Genomic DNA, 20885 nt, shown 5'->3' with positions numbered 1-20885 from the left:
ATAGAAACTCTCACCTGTTCGGGGGAGTACAGTGCCAGCCGGGACTCCACATTTCCCCCCCCCCAAGCTCCTTGCTCGGTCTAGGGGCTTTCCGGTCATCACCCTCATGCATGCGGGACATGGCGTCCGCGTGTCGCATCTCCTTCCCTGGCCGATGTTCGACCCTGAATTTATAATCTTGTAGTTCGACAAACCAACGGGTCACTCTGTCATTTCGGTCCTTGTTGAGGGCCATCCACTTCAGTGGCGCGTGATCGGTGACCAGTGTGAACTGCCTCCCCCACAGATAGTACCGCAGATGATGGATGGCCCATTTCACTGCCAGACATTCCTTTTCGACCGTAGAGTAGTTCTTCTCATGGGGCAGCAACTTCCGGCTTATATACACGTCACGGGATGTTCATCTCCGTCGATAGTCTGGGCCAGGACTGCACCAACGCCGGTACCAGAGGCGTCCGTGTGGAGGACGAAGGGCCTGGTGAAGTCGGGGGCCACCAGGACGGGTTCCTCACACAGGGCATTCTTCAGGGTCCGGAACGCCTCTTCGGCCTCCCTGGTCCACTTCACATGTTGGGGTAGGTTCTGGCGGGTTAGTTCGTGAAGGGGGGCGGCGATCATCGCAAAATTCCTTACGAACTTCTGGTAATAGGCTACCAGACCCAGGAACGACTTCACTTGCTTCTCGGTGATGGGGGCGGCCACCGCTGTATCTTCTCGACCTTCCGGACCTGGGGCCTCACACATCCCCTTCCTATGGTGTAGCCAAGTTAGTCCGTCTCAGTCCACCCCAGACGGCACTTCTTCGCGTTGGCGGTCAGACCGGCCCGCCGCAAGGCTCCCAGGATGGCCTCCAGGTGATCCAGGTGTTGGGTCCAGGTGGCGCTGTGGACGACGATGTCGTCCAGGTAGGCGGCCGCTTACGAGTGGTGCGGTCGGAGGACTCGATCCATGAGGCGCTGGAAGGTGGCAGGGGCACCATGGAGACCAAACGGCAGGACCCGGTACTGGAAGAGGCCGTCTGGGGTGGCAAAGGCAGTCTTGGCCCTCGCTCCGGGGGTCAGGGGAACCTGCCAGTATCCCTTCGTCAGGTCCAAGGTGCTGACATACCTGGCAGGGCCCAACCGCTCGATCAGCTCATCGACTCGTGGCATGGGGTATGCGTCGAAGGTCGAGATATCGTTCAACTTCCGGAAGTCGTTGCAGAAGCGCAGGCTTCCATCCGGCTTCGGAACAATTACAATCGGGCTGGACCAGGGGCTAAAGGATTCTTCGATAACCCCGAGGTCCAGCATCTTCTTTACTTCTTCCCGAATGGCCTCCCTCCGGGCCTCGGGGATCCCGTATGGCCTCTGCCGCACCACCTGGCCGGGTGGGGTTTCGATGTCATGCTGGACGACAGTTGTGTAACCAGGCAGCTCCGAGAAGATGTCCTTGCTGCGGTTCAGGAGCTCCTTCACATCCTGGACCTGCTCTGGGGCAAGGTCCTCGCCTATCGCTACTTCTGGCTGCTGGGGGGAGACATACGTTAGGAGAGCCGGGTTTGGCAGTGGCTCGGGCGGATACCACTTCTTCAGAATGTTTACATGAAAGAGTTGGAGGCCTTTCCGTCGGCCGGGCTGCCTTACCCGGTAGTTGACAGGACTCACCCGCTCCACGATCTCGTATGGGCCCTGCCATTTCGCTAGAAATTTGCATTCCGAGGTGGGGACCAACACCAGAACCTTCTCCCCGGCCTGGAACTCCCGGAGCCGGGCGCCTTTGTTGTATGTGCGGGCTTGGGCCGCCTGGGTGTTCTCCATATGCTCACGCACAGCCGGCCAGACCTTCTTGGCTCTTTCCTGCAGCCGCTCCACATGCTCGATCACACTGCGGTGTGGCGAAGGCTGACTCTCCCAGACCTCCTTAGCCAGATCCAGGAGTCCACGGGGGTTCCGGCCGTACAGGAGCTCGAACGGGGAGTAGCCAGTGGAGGCCTGGGGAACTTCTCTGATGGCAAAGAGGACGTAGGGGATGAGCTGATCCCAGTCCTTCCCATCCAGCTCCACCAGCTTCTTCAACATCTTCTTCAATGTCTGGTTGAACCTCTCCACCAGGCCGTCAGTTTGTGGATGATACACAGAGGTCCGTATTTGCTTCACCTTTAACCACTTATACAAGGAAGTCATTACACGGGACATAAAGCAGGTTCCCTGGTCAGTTAACACTTCGTCTGCAATGCCTACACGGCTAAACAACATCATTAACTCGTGGGCTACATTCTTTGCATTAGCAATACGGAGAGGAATGGCCTCCGGGTAGCGCGTGGCGTAGTCCAGTATCACGAGTATGTAACGGTGTCCGCGAGCGGACTTTGGTAGAGGGCCAACAATGTCCATTGCAATACGAGAGAACGGGGTGCCTATGATGGGCAAGGGTATGAGGGGGTTACGGAACGATGGCCGAGGCGCTGTTTTCTGACATTCTGGACAAGACCGGCAGAAATCTTCAATGGCGCGCTTCACACCCGGCCAATAAAACCGGGCGACCACTCGGTCATAAGTTTTCTGGACCCCTAGATGGGCCCCTAACTGGTGGGTGTGAGCCAAGTACAATACTCGTGACACATAGTTCTTCGGGACCAACAGTTGCTCAATTAATTCCCCCCCCTTAGCTTGGGTTCCGCGGTACAGCAATCCGTTCTTGACAAAGAAGTGTGGGTTTGGTAGGTCACTTACCCCTTGACACAGGCGACCGTCGACCGCAGACACATTCTGCCGGGGGGCTGCCAGGTTCGGATCCGACCACTGCGCGGTGGCGAACTCCCCCTTCGATGCGCTTGCCGCTGCCTCCGCCAGCGGGAACTCGGCAAAGGCGTCCTCGTTGCCTGGTGGGGAGTCGGCGGCGTTGTCTTCCAGGGCGGAGCTCTCGTTGGGGGACCCCTCAGTGCTGGGACGGAACGCTGGGCAGGCGGTCTTGGGAGCGCTGACGGCTGGCCGCCGGCCCCGGCGTCTTGCTCGGCGAGGCTGTGGCGGCCCACCATTCCTGAGCCGCTCGAAGAGGGCACAATCCGTGCCGATGAGGAGCGGGACCGGTAGGTTGGGGACGACACCGGCTGCCACCTCGGTATCGCCCCGGGGTGTCTGGACCTGGATGCGGCTCACCGGGTAGCTCTTCACGTCTCCATGGACGCAGGTGACCGGGACACTGGCATCGGTCAGGGCGGCGGCGTAGTCAGCGTGGACAAGCGTGATCACGCTGCCTGAGTCGACCAGAGCATGGGCATCGACGCCGCCTATTCTCACCGGCAGGGTAGCATGACGCCGTCCGGAGCTGCCGGTGTGGAGACATGGTCTGGCAGGGTCTGCGCTGGCGGCTGAGGGCATGGAAACGTCCTGGTCCCGAGCCGGGCAGTCCCAGGAGATGTGGTCCTCCTGTCCACATACATAACACCTCCGCTGGGGCCGAGGGGCTCTCTCTCTCTCAGCCGGTCCGGAGGACCTGGGTGGTGGGTAGTTGGGGGGTGGCGCTGCGCGCCGGCGGCGGTCGCGGCCACCTCGTTCGTCGGGGCTGGGCCTGCTCGTCTCACTCCTGGAGGACCTCAGCATCTCCACGCTGACCTGGTAGTTCTCAAGGAGGGCCACCATGTTCTCCACCGATGAGGGGCTCACCTGAGAGGCATACTTCCGAGCATCGGGCGGCAGTGCACGAATACAGCGGTCGATCACAATTCTTTCCAACCACGGGGGTTCCCCGCCGGTGGTGAGCCACCCATTGGCGAGGCGTTGGAGCTCAGCGACCTGGGCTCGCGGAGGCAGTGTGGGGTGGAAAACCCAAGCATGAAAGCGCTGAGCCCTCGCCGGCAGGCTGTAGCCTTGGCTAGCTAGGATAGCTACTTTCAGTTTGGTGAAGTCACGGGCGTCGGCTGCAGACAGGTCCCGGCAAACTCGCTGGGCTTCACCGGTTAGAAATGGTGCAATGGTACTGGCCCACTCGGCGGCAGGCCAGCGTTCTCTAATTGCAGTCCGTTCAAACAATTCAATGTATGCTTCAATATCATCTTCGGGGCTTTGTTTAGAAAGGACGGCGCCCGGAGGCCGTGGAACAGAGCTGTCTTTGTCAATTTTCTTTAAGAGTTCTTTCACCGCATTTTGTAATTCAGTTTGGCTTTTTAGCAAGGCGCTGAGTGCACCGGCGTGCTCCATGCTGAGGTTGGCGTGGGTCAGAAACTACCCGTATTCTCCACCATTTGTAGAATACGAGTCCCCAGGCCAACACACAGAGTCAGGTCAAAGCTGTTTAACATGCACTTGGCATGGTTTTATTCAGAATAAAGCAGTTCAGAAAGGAAGCATTCAACTCAAATCTTCTTCCCCATTGGGGGGTTTCAAATAAAGCAAGGTCAGGCTGTCAGTTTCGGCCTTCTTTTCCACATTTCCATCCAGGTTTAAATGTGCACATAGTTTGCCTATGACAAAAAGAAACATGACTTTTAGCATTGCGTTCAGTTAAACAAAAGCATTCAGCAGGGTCGAACAGTGTGGAGTTGGCACTTACCGCCCGATGGTGAGAGTATCTGCTCAGGTGTAGAGTCAGGATCACACAGAGAGAGAGAAACACAGCACCTTTTATCCCAAACATTTAGATTGCCGGATTCCAGACAGCTGCCCTCCTGTGGGGAGGCGGTCCAGCATATCACACTGATTGAGTAGTGATTTGGGAACGTACCTCCCTTCGATGATGCAGCCTAAGGGGCGGGGCCTTCCCAGGTGCTGCTTTTGGCCCTCTCTGTGTGTGTGAGCCTGCAATAGAAACTCTCACCTGTTCGGGGGAGTACAGTGCCAGCCGGGACTCCACAGTATGTTTTAGGCACAGATGAATAATTTTCTTTAAACTGTAATAGTTAAAATCTATCTCCTCTTGGGATTTTTGAGCAATCTGCACGAAACGTTTAGCACTTGAACCTTGGACCACTGCCTACAAAAATTTCCAACGGATTTTCCATAAGTGAAAAAATGCAGAAGTTAGGAGCCAATGACTGTTTTTCATATAATTCAAAATGGTGGGAGATCTAAAGGTCAGAGGTCAAAAGTCAGAGGGTGAAAGTTGTTCAGCATGAGGAGACGCATATGTGTATCCAAGTTTCATGGCTGTAGGTCAAACAGGGCATGAGTTGTACCTGGTCAAAGTTGGCATTTTCAATTGAGTGCTATAGCGCCACCTTTGGACGAAAGATTGTGAGAATTATTTTTTGATCGTTTTTCATGACCATCTACCATATGGCCGAGTTTCGTAAAAAGTGACAGCGCGGTTCAGCCAGAACTGCGAAAAGTGGCAGAAGAAGAAGAAGTGACAGAATACTGCCAATAACAATACGTGTCCAGAGCAGAGCTCTGGCCCCGTAATAAGCAGAGCCCGATCGATCCCAGATTTCTGGCTCCGATCCCGATTTTGGAGAATCCTAGTCTGCCAGTTGTCAATGTTTTGACGATATGTTTGTCAAAAAGTGCTAAATCGATTCTAATCAGTGTAGAACTGATTTTCAAAAACAGAAAATGCACATAGAATTAGTCAGTCTACTCACCAACCCTGGAATGTCATCATTTTACGTTCTAATTTTCCTCTCCTCAGGAAGGCCATCGTCCACGGAAATAATTCATTTCAATTAGATAAAAAAAAAAAAAATCACAAATGACCAATATTTGTGTGAACTCCTGAGTCAAAAGGTCATTCGTGTGGGCGGGAGTTAATCATTGCTGAATTTCAACAAAAGACCAGATAAATGTATTAACGGGCAGAAGGCCAAACTAAGGAGCCACAGCGGCCATGGCCTTCATGGCCTCCATGAAATTCCTGCCCTGCCCCTCACCAAAATAACGGCTATGCATGATCAGTGCATTTATTTTATATACAGTATTATTCTAAACGTTGAAGTCTTTGTTCATTCAACAGGGACGGTGGATATGAAACCTCTCCTCTGATTGGCAAGTACTGTGGCACTCAAATGCCACCGCTGCTGGTGTCGCACAGCAACCGCCTCTGGGTCAAGTTCCGTGCTGACGCATCTACCACACGCCGGGGCTTCACCGCCCACTGGGACGGCACACAGACAGGTGTGTGTGGGTGTGTGTGTGTGTGTGTGTGTGTGTGTGTGTGTGTGTGTGTGTGTGTGTGTGTGTACGTGTGCGTGTGTGTGTTTGTGATTTGTTTGGCAGTGTTTACCTAGGCTGGTGTCATCAAACATTCCACAGGACTGCTATAGAAACATGGGATGGTTTAATGTGGGAGAAAATACAGCTAAATGAGAGTGTGTGCGTGTGCGTCTATGTGTGTGTGTGTGCGTGTGTGTGTGTGTGTGTGTGTGTGTGTGTGTGTGTGTGTGTGTGTGTGTGCACACGCGCTTGTGCGCTTGTGTGCATACATGTATGTATGTCCAGGCTGTGGAGGTACCCTCACCACCTCAACCGGGACCTTCTCCTCTCCCAACTACCCCCTGGCGTACCACCCCAACGCTGAGTGCTACTGGAGCATCAGGACCAATGTGGGCAGTCTGGCGGTCCTCTCCTTCAACCCGTTCCACCTGGAGGGCACTTCCAACTCCAACTGCCTCTACGACTACGTGACTGTGAGTACCACCACATAACCAGCACGTTATGACGCTGTCAAATAGCGGTGCAACAATTAGTCGAACGTATTGGGAGACTCCTTGACATCAAAACATTTGTGAATCACTGTTAATACATGCTGTGTTTGCATGTGCAGGTGTATGACGGGGACAGCACCAATGCTCCTCTGCTAGCCAGGCTGTGTGGCAACCAGATCCCCGCCCCCATCAACGCTTCCAGCAATGAGCTCTATGTGAAGCTACGCACCGACAGCAGCGTCAGTGCTGGAGGATTCCTGGGCTCCTATACCACCAGTGAGGGCACGCACGCACGCACGCACGCACGCACGCACGCACGCACGCACGCACGCACGCACGCACGCACGCACGCACGCACGCACGCACACACACACACACACACACACACACACGCACACACCAGACAGCAAAGTATCCTTTGGGTGGGTTACTATGGTAACTTGGTGATTTAATGGACTAACAGGGTTCAGAAAATGAAGGAGGTAATCCCACAATAAAAGAGTGTGTGTGTGTGTGTGTGTGTGTGTGTGTGTGTGTGTGTGTGTGTGTGTGTGTGTGTGTGTGTGTGTGTGTGTGTGTGTGTGTGTGTGTGTGTGTGTGTGTGTGTGTGTGTGTGTGTGTGTGTTTGCGTACACACATACACGAGTGTGTATGTGTGACTTTTCTAGAAGTCATACTGTAGGCCAGTCGTTCTCAAAGTAGGGTTCGGGAGACCCACAGAGGTCCTTCAGGGAGTTCCAGGGGGTCCCCAACAAAATGTGTTAATTGTACAGTAGCATCAATACTTTGGCTATTTGAAAATAGCAGATCTACAAGCTCACAACGCATAGCACCACGATGCGTTGTGAGCTCGTAGAACTGTGGAAACAATGTTCTTCTTATTAAATAAACTAGAAGTTCGGGCCGCTGCGCGGCCCTCACATCTAGCGTCCGCGCGACGTCGCACTGTGTAGGTGTGTACATGTAGTGTGCAAGGAAGTAGTAGTGTTGAGTAATGTGATTGAGGCAAGAGAAGTATTGGGTATGAATGTAGGCGGGTTGTTGTTGATTGAAATGAGATTGCATTGTTTGTTAGATAGCATGGTTTATTGGCATGGTGTGATGTCGGACAGTGTTGGTGGCAACATGTAAATGTGAGAAAGGCAAAATAGCAGTGAAATGAAATGACATCCAGAATAACATTAACAGTGAAGCATTAATCAGGAGCAGGTGTACAGTATGTTGCATTGGGGGGAGAATACAAACAAAGGCAATGGCAATTATGTTGAAGAATGAAGGTCATTTGTCACTATGCAATCAGGGAGTAGCAGCACATGCAAAGTGTTTGAATGAGCATGTTTGGATTAATAAAAGAGTTCGGGATAAACAACGTTGTCAGTAATTCCCTCATCATTGTTCACAATGAAAACTTTGACGGCGCTGGCTCTCTTTCCCCTGGAGAAGGCTGTGTAGAGTTGGCCATGAGCGAACACAGGTTGAGGCAAGTAGATGCCAACTCGTTCGTTCTCTTGCCCCTGCCCCTTATTGATGGTAACAGAGAAAGCTAAGCGGATAGGGAACTGTCGTCTGATGAAGGTGAAGGGAAGCTCCTCATCTCTGTCATAGTGAGGTATCCTTGGGAGGAAGATTTTTTCACCCCTGTTTGTGCCAGCTGCAATCTCACACTCAATGATTTTGTCCATCATCTGCAGTACCACCATTCTGGTGCCATTCTTGAGAGTGCGGTCGGGACCTGCTTGCAGGTTTCTCAGCAGCATGACTGGGGCTCCTACTTTCAACTTGAGGTTATGATCAGGCATTCCAGAGGGTGTCAGTGAATTGAGGAATTCCACAGGCATGGAGTCCTTGTGGTCGTCCTCCAGAATTGTGTCGGCTGAAAAGTAGACTCTCTGTTCTGTAGGGAAGTCTGCCAGGCATATGTTGTTGATTTCTCTAATGTCATTATTCAGAGGAGTGTATACAGTGCCATTGAGAAGGTTGTCTTTGTTGACACATCCAGTTTGCAAGTCAGGAAAGGTGAATGAAATGAGAGTTTGGAGATCGTGAACCAAGTGGTGGGGTTGAATGCGGACCTGCCATTCTGTGTCCTCCTCGTGTGGGAGTGTTCCTTCCCCTAATGCAAGGAGATAGTGGGAGAAGTCCTTCTCTGCTGCGTGTGTTCTCATGTTGAGGTTTAGCTTGTGGTGTTTCATGTGAGGATAGAGTGTTGACATCTGGATGCATGCTGAAACTATCTGGGGCCTGCCTGCTCTTTTGATAACGGGGAGGGTTTGCCTTGGGTCTCCACCCAGGAGGACAGTTTTGCCACCCCAAGGCTGCTGTGAGTGCATGAGATCCCTCAGTGTTCTTTCCACACACTCGACGTTAAAGCGGTCAACACTGAAAATCTCGTCCCAGATGATTAAGTTGCTGTCTTTAATGAGCTTGGCCAGATTGGACTCTGCGTTGATGGCACAGACAGAGTCTTGGAAAATGGGGATTGGGATCTTAAATCGTGAATGAGCGGTCCTACCACCCTCCAGGTTCTGTGCTGCCAAGCCTGTGCTGCCCACACACAGCACAATGCCATGCTCTGCGCGTATCGTAGCAGCAATGACCTTAAAGGTAAAGGTTTTGCCATATCCTGCAGGGGAGTTGAGAATGAACTGGCGTGTGATGGTTTCTTCTTGTGGGGCATGCACTGCCTGATAGACGGATTCGCAGAGTGCCATTTGTTCCGCAGTGAGCTTAGGAGCAAGCGACTGTACAATTTGTTGTTGCTGTGTTATGTTGAATTTTTCAGATCTGAAGATTTGTGTCAGCCTTTCCTGCGCAGTTAGTGGTCTTGGCTGTGGCATGTCATTGTAGTTGGATAGACCGCTGCCCATTTGTGAGAGTTCATCATCAATTGCAAGCAGTAGCTGATTTTGTATGAATGTTGTGTCTACTGCGTCTGTGGGGCACCTTTGTGCAGTGGCCTCCGCATGGAGAAAGTCTTCACTGAGCTCTGCAAAGAATCTGTCATACAGATGTTTGGGCTCTGATGGGTGACAGTAGTGGAGGATGATGGCAAAGGTTTCGCGGACTTTCCTTGGAGATGCGTAGCGTGACACCTCATGCATGGCGGTAATCCATTCTAGATCGTCCTGAAGCAAGCCCATGGCTAGAGCTGTGTCTTTGAAAGTGTCATAGTGGTTGCCATCATGTACCTTAAGGTCCTCATAGGTCTGTGGTCCTCTGATATGTGCTAGGAGCAGTTTCAAGTAGAATCTTTCTCCTTGGAGCACGGATACATTGGACATTCTTCCTATTGTACGTGGAATTTCCCTGTCCTTGGGTGCGTGGACTCTTTTATTCCACATGTGGGCCTTCCATGTGTAGTGTTCGGGAATCTGCATGTATAGATATTGCCTTGCTTCAGGGTCCTGGCTGTTTAGTTCGAAGAAGGCAAGCAATGTAGTGGGTTTGGCTGCTGCTATGGCCTCCTGTGCATGGCCTTCTCTGAAGACTATGCTCTGCTGGCCGTCTGTGTGGATGGCGAGATTGGTGACAGCAGGGAGTCTGTCCTGGATCTTGTACTCCATAGTCCTCCAGTGTGCATCATGAGCATCAATGGTTCTGGCATTGATGAATTTGGAGATCTCATCCCTGTCTTCAATGTCGAGGGTGCCAACATCAGCTCCCTTATGTACGTATTTGTACAGGTACTTGATGGTCTGGAAGGAGCCTACAAATTCAACGTTGATGTGGCATTTGTATTTGAGAAGGACCCAGGGGTTGTAAGGAACGACCCACCTGCTGTCAAACAGAAAGCCTTTCTTGTTGAAGGTGTGGCCGTCAATGGGCCGCCTGTACTCCGGGTAGCCATGACCATGATGAGGCAGTCGAGTGGTGGCACAGAAGTTTTTTGGGAATTTCTTAGAACAGAGGCCATTGACCATGCAGGGGCTGTTGGGGTAGCCTGGACCACAGGGTCCATGGAGCATGGATTGACACACCAGCTGATGCAACTCTGGCTCCTTGTCCAGGTCAGGTATGTCTGCTCTAATGATGTGATCAATGTCATCTACAGTCAAAATCTCGTGTAGGAGTAGCAGTATGTGGGCATGTTTCAGTCCTCTCATCTGTCCCTCAACAGTGTGTATTCTAGCCTTCATTTTGCCAAAAACTCCCAGCTTCATGTCGCGGAGGAGCTCATCCAGACTCCGTTTGAAGACTTTATTGACAATGTCTGGTCTGTCAGTGGGCTGCTGGTGTTCAAAAATGTTATTGAGGACACCTTCACTCCGTGAGTTTGCCGTAATGGTAATGAAGAGGTCAAACTTTTTGTATCTGGCTGCTATGGCAAGGGCATCTAGATAGTGCTTGTAGAGGTATCTGGGGCTACCAGTGTGTGAGCCTGGAAGAATTATCTGTTGACCAATGTTGGTGGCCTCAGTCTGTCCTGGCTGTGTTTGCTGAGTAGCCAGGGAATCAATCAGACCAGAATACTGGTGGGCCCTGTACTTGTCCTGTAGTTCCCTACTCCTGTAGTAGTTCATCCGGCAATTTTCTATTTTGGAGTATTGATCACAGAAGTATTCTTGAGCAAGTCGGGCCGACTTCAGAAGGGTGTTGAAGGAGTGGGTTCTCTGTTGTAGATGGAATCTGAAGAACTCCTGAAGAGTGACTTTGGCTGTGGGTGACTGTGCATGAACCTTTGTGATGGGGTTGTCGATGCTGAAGCCAGCATCCCCATGTGGCAAGATCAAGGGATAAGCGGCTGGGTCATACATAGGGTGTAGTGAATTGATGTGTGTAGTCTGGCTGTGATTAGGTACATCAACTGGAGTTCTGTACAGAACAATGTCTCTGGGCTCTGTCTGGCATCCTGGTGCAAAAACAACAACGTCAGGGACAGCAGGGTTGAGGTGACTTTTGTTTGCCCCCTGTGAGCTTTTTGACTTGAACACCATTTTCAGTGCCTGAGTTGGGTTGGCATTGAGTAATTCTGCGCCGGTTTTAAAGATTTTTACTAAAGGGTTAACTGTCTTTAACTCATTTTGAATGAGGGTTAAAGTGGGCTCCTTAATAAGGTCCTCTCCCTTAGCCTGATGAAGGCGGTTCTTAATTTCATTGTCCTGATCAAATACAAAGATTTGTGAGAATTTGGGTCGGTTATTGGTGTCAGGAAAGAATGCAGAGGGAGTGAGGTGGTACATTTGGCCACTCATCTTGAACGGTCGTGGCCCTAGTCCTTTGAATGCAATGATTTTACCGGTGACATTCTTAGAAGCCATAGACACTAAGCCATTGTACTGTCGGATGTTGGCCATGAATTGTTGGGATTCTGGAGAGGTCCTGTCAAACAGAGCTTGAAGTGCAGGAGGGGGGTCCTTGAATGGCTGTAGTTGGATTGTTCCGTAATGGCAACAGGCACTGAAGGTTTTGAGTGGGACAGGATCTTTTGAAAGTTTTGATGTTTCCCAGGGGAACATGACGGCCTTGCATGAAGTGCAGATACAATCCATTGCAGGTGTGGGAAAGGCAACTATTTCTGTGAGTTGTTGTGGCTGTGTCCACGCTCTTCTGAAGTGTTTATCCTTTGGTTTTGTCCTTTGTGATGGATGAGAGTGTGTTGTGTATTGATGGTCCTCATAGCGGCGTTCTGCGAAGAGAGAGATGGACAGCATGCATGATTAGGCAGTTGTGAAATGTGTGCGTAACATAGTAATTGTAATATTCTGTGTAGATGTAAGGAAAAGGAATGTGAGAGATTGGGTGATAGAATGCATTGGAGGGATTATGGGGTAAATCAAAGCACTTACTTTTGGCGGGGGGCGTCTGTAAGGAGCGAGTTGTCCTTCTGCTGGCGCGGTTGCTGTCACTGCGGTTAGCTGAGAAGTGGAGACAGTTGTGTGTGGGCAAAAAGGAATTAGCCGGGATGTTGTGGTATGCAGTTTGTGGTTGAGAGTATTTGTGACATTGAAGAGCGTTTGCGGCTGCATTTGCGCGAGCCACACGCTGGCGAGTGGCATTGCGTGTGCGTTTGCCCAGCATAGCTTTTTTGCGTGGTCCCATGGCTGCGTGCGAAGTTGTGGGTACTGTGTAGTAAAGTTTCCTGTTGTCTCTGTGTCGTTCTGTGTACTGCGTAGTAAAGTTTCCTGTTGTCTCTGTGTCGTTCTGTGTGCTCTGCGGGGGTAGGGGCTACGTGCAGTAGAGGGGGTAGGGGCTACGTGCAGTAGAGTTGCAAGGCAACAACACGTGGACGTGTGTGGCATTGGTAGCGTCGCTGAGGACACTGGCATTGGCCAGGGCATCCAGGTCCTTTATAGTGATGGCTGTGCCCCTGTCATTATGGTGATGTCAGATAGTGTCAGACATCTCCATATATGGAGCTGCCTATATCAGTTATGCCCAAATATGGGACCGTGATGGCTGTGCCCCTGTCATTATGGTGATGTCAGATAGTGTCAGACATCTCCATATATGGAGCTGCCTATATCAGTTATGCCCAAATATGTGGGTTCTCTGATGTCAGACCAAAATAAGCACCCGGAAGTGAATTTCGCGCTGGGGAAGAGATTTGCATAGTATTGGGGCATAATGCGTTTCATATTTATTGTACATCATGGAAGTAGAGTAACGGTATGGGAAGCAGCCGGTTCAGAGGCAGAATATTGAGGAATTTTGGGGTAAAATGTGGAGTTAGTTGGGCCATGTGTGTGCGTGGAGACCGCGCACACACACATGTGTAGCCCCATGAGTTTGGCCGTCAATTATAGGTGCAAGATGCTGGTAATCTCTGTACACACATACACGTACGTCTGTAATCCGCGTATTTTGAGAACCGTTCGACCGACCGACCAAATTCAAATTTGCCAGACACATCACTCACAGACGACCCGAGGGAGTGCAGTGCCCGGCGTCATTTCGGTTAGATAAGCGGTTGTCCAGAACCGCCAGAAAAGGCTCTGGCTGTGGCCCAAATGAGCCAATTGATTGCCATGGCAACCCCAGCCTAAGCTTGATTTGGCAAACACCCCACACTTGCCATTTGATTATTTATTCAGTCTACTTTCCACAGTCAGTTTGCACTCCTCAGACATTCTCCACACATTCTCCACAGATGTTTACCACTGCACAAGGACTTTCCAGAACCGCCCATCCCCTGATATACCCATATATGGGTATAGAGGGGACAAGGACAGACAGATATAGAGATTTCCATATATGGCATAAACGAGACACGGGGGACAGATACAGATATCTCCATATATGCGAACAAAAGGGACACAGACAGATATTATATTATAATGGGTATTGCATAACAGGGTGGGGCATGCATTCCCTATTTGCATCGTTCCCAAATTGCATCGTTCCCGAGTTGGCCGGTGCCCAACAGTCACTTGTCTACTTACAATCATTTTGAAAACATTTTATATAAATGTTCTCTCATGGGGGTCCCTGGCACAAATTATTTTCAGATTCAGTACATATCAATGTGGGGTTGCTTGGCTAGCGTTCAGGCACAGACACGATTAAATAGGTTTGAGTGTTGCGGGCTTAAATAAACACACTGGGTAACACTCTGGACATGATATTCCTCTGCTCAAGAATGCTTTCTGTGGATCTTAAGAGTTTTGTTTTGGTGCTCTCTCCATGCAGACTGTGATGGCGTGTTGATCTCCGGGCAGCACATGGGTATGATTGAGTCTCTGAACTACCCCAACAACTACCCCAACTTGGCTCGGTGCAGCTGGACCATACAGGCCTTCATGGGCAATACTGTCAACTACTCCTTCACTGCCTTCGACCTGGAGAGTGTTGGCGGCGCTTGTGAATACTACGACTACGTCAAGGTACACGCACGCATGCACACACACACACACACACGCTCGCTCGCACGCACGCATGCACACACATACACACACACACACACTCACGCACACACGCACACACGCACACACACATTATTCTGGGTGTACCGTGTGTGTACCTTGCGATGCAACGCATTGTGAGCTTGTAGATTGGCCATTTTGAGCGCAATACTATTTGTTTTAATAATTATAAAAAAGGAACGGTTTTGGACATGCAAGGTTTCCCCCCGACAGCAACGATATGGTATTGATCACAGTTGTTGCTACAGTGTGTTCTGGTGGGGGTTTAGTTGTTCAGTGGGATCCTGTTTGAAGTAGTCTACTGTGTCTTACATAACGGACTCCCACTGGTGGAAAAACAAAAAGGACTTTTGGAGGAAAAGAGAAAAGGAAAGATGACTGCATGTTTTCCTACCGGCCCCTCTGTCACCATGACTACACTCACACACCATGACATCATCCGCACAATGAATAACAGACAAGTGTGTGTGTGTGTGTGTGTGTGTGTGTGTGTGTGTGTGTGTGTGTGTGTGTGTGTGTGTGTGTGTGTGTGTGTGTGTGTGTGTGTGTGTGTGTGTGTGAGAGTGTGAGTGTGAGTGTGTGTGTGTGTGTGTGTATTTTGTGTGTGTGTGTGTGTGTGTGTGTGTGTGTGTGTGTGTGTGTGTGTGTGTGTGTGTGTGTGTGTGTGTGTGTGTGTGTGTGTGTGTGTGTGTGTGTGTGTGTGTGTGTGTGTGTGTGTGATTTCTTTGGCAGTGTTTAGCTAGGCTGATGTCATCATACATTCCATAGGACTGTTAGAGACACACTGTTGGTTTAATGTACGAGAAAATACAACTTAATGAGAGTGCATGTGTGTGTTTGTATGCATACATGCATGTAAAGTATGTGTGTGTGTATATATTGTGCCTGTGTGTTTCTGTAATAGACATATACTGTACACACACACACACACACACACACACACACACACACACACACACACACACACACACACACACACACACACACACACACACACACACACACACACACACACATATGTGTGCGCGTGTGTGAGTGTGCGTGCGCGCATGCGTGCGTGTCTTCTTAAAAGCAGAACATCTGTCTCTTGTCTTCATGGTGTGTGTCAGGTCATACTCTTATCAGATCAGGTTTCCAAAGCAACCAGGCCATGCAATACAAGCTTCTCACACAATGTGACATCGTAGAGCTATCATTCTGTACATCTGCTCATTTATTTCCTCTATCTTTGAAGATTAATTTTGATAATAATAATAATAATAATAATAATAATTTTAATTCTGGATTTTAATGCAATAAAATAACTAAACGGGTAGGCCTACAAGGACAGCTACTGGCACCTGCCTGAAGCGCATAAGCACAACATCTCTCTTGGCTAAGCAGGGATTCCCGCTTGAATGAGTGGGAAATAAATATGATTTCCCACGTGGGTGACCCATGTTCATATCCTGGGTGTTAAAGTTGCAATTATCTCTCTCTGTTGGCAGAGGACATAAAACATAGAGATTGTAACTTTAAGGAATCACAGTTCAAAGAGGATGCACAGTTAGATGGTACAGCCATCTGCAGTTAAAGGCATAGTTTGTAACTTTGCCCTGTGCTTACATAACAAACAACAATATTTTACCAATCATATCCCTCTATACCAACAGTCCTCGTCTACCAAAACAAACAGTGAAAACACCTAAATACAGCGAGAGGGCAATGTGTCTCTGCAGGTAAACACCACCACACTACTCCAGGCTGATAACTGCTGATATAGAGGGAAATGATGGGTAAAACAATAATCTATTGTTTTGTTATGTAAGTAACAAAACAATGTACATACTATGCCTTTAAAGTAGAAGCATCAACTCCAGAGATAAGCACCTGAGCAGTGAGCACAATATGTAACTTTAGAATTATCTTGTGGGACTTACACACGTGCGGCATAGGCCTAATTTCTCCACTGTCTGGCATCCCATCCCCAGCTCTACAACGGGCCTAACACACAAGCCCCGTTGATTGGCGCGTTCTGCGGGACCAGGCCCCCTCCAGCGAACACCACGACAGGCTCCTTCCTCACGGTGGTGTTCGGGTCGGATTACTCGGTGGGCATGTCCGGCTTCCAGATGATGTGGTCCCAGAACGGTAAGACACGACGATCACACTGTCATCAGTTAGGCCTGTCACATGTATTATGCAGTCGCATTTATGACTCTGAGGGATAATCGCGATGATTTTGTATAACCGTTTACATGTTGAAAAATATTCTTACAGTTCAAACATTAAAATAATAGTGGAAATAGCCAATCTGCAAGATCGCATTGTGACATGTTGTGAGCTTGTAGATCTGCTATTTCCTCTATAACTTTTTTTAAAGTGTAAAATTATTAATTATGTCAGCCATTTCTTTGTATATTTGAGTTATTTGTCATATCTGCCCTGTCCAATTTTTGTTTATGAAGCTTACAAGGCAAACATAAATGTAAACAGACTTGCCTTTTTTCTGCAATTAATCGTCAACTAAAATGTCATGATCATGACAGCCCTACTCATCAGGTGTAAAGTCGGTTGGAAACACAATCACAGTCAGCTTGTTAAGCCCTGATTGCAAGTTACTAATGTTAGGTGGAGACGTCATAATTGATAAATTACCCAAAAACCTCTGGGTAATCAGTTTCAGTTTTCAGTTTATTTTTTATTTATAGTGCAACATCACCCCAAGGGGTCTCTGTGCACTTCACAACACAAAATACATAGTAGTCGAAACACACCGTAAAATGTGCCTGCATGGTCAAACAAGGTACCATGCAGTACACAGCAAAGAAAGAAAAAAAAACGAAAAGAAGGAGAATACATTTGGAACAATATTTAAAACCATAGTGCAAGAACGTGGCAGTAAACCAAGCAATAAGTTCAATAAACTACTATACTATAAACTACTATAAAACTACGATTCTATAAAACTAGGGGGAGCCATAATGCAGGGAAAAAAGATACGTTTTTAGCCTAGATTTAAAAATGCCCAGAGAGTCGGCATCTCTAACAACTTGAGGGAGAGAATTCCAGAGATAGGGGGCACGATGTGTACGATGTGTGAATGTGTGAATCAGCAGTTCACACATATCAGGCAGACAGTTCCTGTCTGTCTGTGATGTGTTCTCCTCACTCATTTCATCATTGTTCTTAACTTCTCTCTCTGTCTCACTGAGAATGTTTGCTCTGCTGGTTCTGACTCAGCAAAATAGAAGCACAGTCTTAAGAAGACTCTCATTCTCTGTTTGTTCCGTCTAGCACTTTTAGACTGTTAACACTGGTCCTGTTTCATACCTTTCTACTTGCTGCTGAGAGATGTGTACGACCCAGACCCAGTACCTTCATGGAGTCAGCCGTGTGTACATTTGTTGGTGATAACCATAAGGGCTGAACTGTATGAAAATGAGGCATTAATACAACACATTTTTTAAGCAAGAAAGGCCAGTGTTCGACCAAGACTAGCATTATCCAACATCTAATATGTTGTAATAGACTCCAATGGCACTGGTTGTGTGGCTTTTTCCACTTGTTTACAGTTTTAAAGGTAGTCTGTGGGTTTTTAATTATGGCACATTACTTATTGCACTTAAAAAAAAATAGTTAAACCTTCAGTGAATAATGAGCATTGGGGGTCACGGGATGGCATTGTCGGTCGAATCAGAAAACGTTGAGCTGGTTGTTGTTTGTCAAAGTGCTGTAATTGTGATCTTAGTTTACAAATGCCTTCCAAGGCAAGCAATGGGATCTAAACCCAGGAGGACATTATTATTTTGTGGTACATGCACTCATCAGGAAGCTTCAGTGTAGACACACAGATGCATTGATTGATTGATTCACATCTTTATTGTCAAAAATGCATATGCAAACATAGTTCTAGTATACATATTTGTCAGAAGTATGAAACACAATAAAGCTTGAGAGCTTATTGGTGCTTAGCATGTGGCTGCCAGGTGTTCATAAAGGTAATCCAGTTAATTAATATCTTCACACTGCAGCCATGGGTTTCTGATACGTACTGTATACGATCACAGAGTGAACAACAGATTGCCATTGAAGTGACTTTTATTTTCATCATCATCATATAACCATGAACCTGACCATAAGACGACATATAGCTCATCTCCTTCCTCCAACTGCACTGTGACACCATTAGAAGTATTATAGCTTCCATCCCCATTAATACCATATACGGTTGTAAGTCGTTGTCCGTTCTTGTAGAGGGATGCATAGCCACTTTTTCCTTGACCATGATGGTGGTAGAAACTGAAGTGATACACTCCTTTTAGTGGAGCTGTGAAGATACCTAAAAAGAGATTTGTGATTGAGATTAATTACTTTGTTTTGAATATCCCCCAACATTTGTATTTGTTATGCTCAGTTGTCCATAGTTAATACCTGTGTTTGGACTGTAAGTGTTGCCAATGTTGGTGAAAACCTTTCTGTATTTCAGGGTGGTGTCTGTGTTGAAGGGTCCATGGTAATGATTATTATCAAGTCCAGCTGAGAATGCCACTTTAGATTTAGCTATAAACATAAAAACACGAGGACATTGCAGAGGAGTTACAATGTCAGGACTGACAGTTTCAGCAACAACCATTTGGTTTCAACAATCATTCCTCTAACACAAATGAGCTGTTTATGACATCAAAATCAACCTGCTGATGATATCAATCTACTGTAGATGTCAGTCTTGCTTTTTAATGTTTATCTAATTGTATTTAAACAGCAACTGAAGCTACTATTTTAGTATGCTATAGAGAAAGGCTGTAGTTTCCATTAGCTTGCAAGACGCTATTGAGCATTTTTGAGGAGCCATAATGGAAATTAGGTTGAAAATATGTGAAGTGTTCCTCACGCTGAATTCACACCAGTATCCAGTCAGTGTTCTGAGAAAGTGTCGAGGTTCAATGCATTGACTATGGTAGGAGTGAGGAGTGCCAATGTAGAGAAAAAGATCAACGTTGCCTCTGTTGCAGCGCTGCAAAACATCTGCTCGGAGCATTGTAGCTCTCACTGGACCACAACTTGCTTATTTACGAGGCTGTCACTCACTTATACCTCGGTTTTCTGTGTTAATTCAGTGTTAATGTTTCTTAGAGACACTGAATATTGAACCTGCAGGTGATGATTCTTCTCTTGCTAGTATTTCTACCATCCAGTCTTCATGTGTAGATAAGAGATTGTCTTACCTGATGTCTCCAGCAGCTGTTGCAGATGATTCTCAGTGGAGCTCAGTCTGGTGTGAACATCTCTCAACTCTGACACACTGCTGTCCACTGCTACTGTTAGCTCTGTAGACAGCAGACATCACAGTAGTTTAACACGTCACAGTGATCTAAGGTGAACCAGTAGGATGTAACAGCAGTGACAGTACACAGAAATATGTGTGGGGAGGAATTAATTGGCTTTACGACCAAATTGGGGAGAAAGGTGTAAAACACACCAAAAATCTGAAGTAATAGATGTAGATCTGCTATTTTAAGTATTTTTGCATTTTATTTTTAAGCTGTTCACCTAAAATGACATGCCCTAAATAGGGAATGATTACAACAATTATAAATGTATAAATTATTAATTCATTTTCAATTATTAATTCAATTGATTATATTGATCAGTTTGATTAGCTGATGCACCCGTACCTATAATGCAGATGTCAGTACATTTTCACATGTTCACATGACGTTACCTGAATTTTCCATCTGTAGAATGGCCACCTGTTGCTCTGTAGCCTTCAGCCTGGCTTCCATGGCTAAAAGTAAAATGAATTAATTAAAAAAAATAATAGAATACTGAATTGCATAGCTAACGTTAGTTCCCAGCTCTCAACAGATTAATATTTAGCATTTTTTAATAGTGTTTCTAAACTAAAGGTAGGGTAAGTGATTTACTTTGCTTAACACATTCCCTGCCAGAGTTTATTCATAAGGTACTCACCCACTGCCAGCGTTTTTGAGTTTTATAGCCTTTTGAACCGTTCACAAAAAAATGATATCCATTAAAATCCGCGATCGGATGGTGTTTATAAACAGCAACGACGGACGTACGAGCCCTCATAATGTTTACACTTTTTTTCCTTTTTCTTCTTCTGTGTTATCAGCCGGTAAAAGAGGCTGCAAACGTCATATCCGTTTGGCTGTGACGTGGCTGTGACGTTTCCCCACCGGCCATCTTAGATTAGCTTAGCCTCCGATCGGCTATCAGATCGTTTTTAAACACAAAGAGGATAACCGTTCGTCGATCAAAGAAAAGAAAATACAACCGGAGCTTACCATTCGTTTTTTAAACCGTGTGAAAACCATGATCTTTAGCCAAAAGCAGGGAAAAACTGTTTTTTCAGGATAAAAAACAAACCGGAAACGGTTGTCGGAAATTTTCTCATAGGATGGGTC

The 20885-nt window shown here is 47.7% G+C and overlaps 1 protein-coding gene across 1 annotated transcript in view; it reads left to right on the top strand.

Moving 5' to 3' along the window:
• cubn (cubilin (intrinsic factor-cobalamin receptor)) overlaps nt 1–20885 on the top strand; it is a gene marked incomplete at its 5' end in the record, with an annotated part of 130639 nt that overhangs the window by 38686 nt on the left and 71068 nt on the right. The window contains 5 exon segments of the mRNA XM_084048808.1: nt 5929–6089; nt 6414–6601; nt 6739–6895; nt 14246–14439; nt 16449–16608. Of these exon segments, the coding sequence (XP_083904934.1) occupies nt 5929–6089; nt 6414–6601; nt 6739–6895; nt 14246–14439; nt 16449–16608 (860 nt within the window).

Source organism: Gymnoscopelus microlampas (assembly GCF_963454915.1).
Source record: "Gymnoscopelus microlampas genome assembly, chromosome: 22".
NCBI lineage: Eukaryota > Metazoa > Chordata > Actinopteri > Myctophiformes > Myctophidae > Gymnoscopelus > Gymnoscopelus microlampas.
Note: the sequence above shows the minus strand (reverse complement) of the source record. Positions and strands in the feature narration are given on the sequence as shown.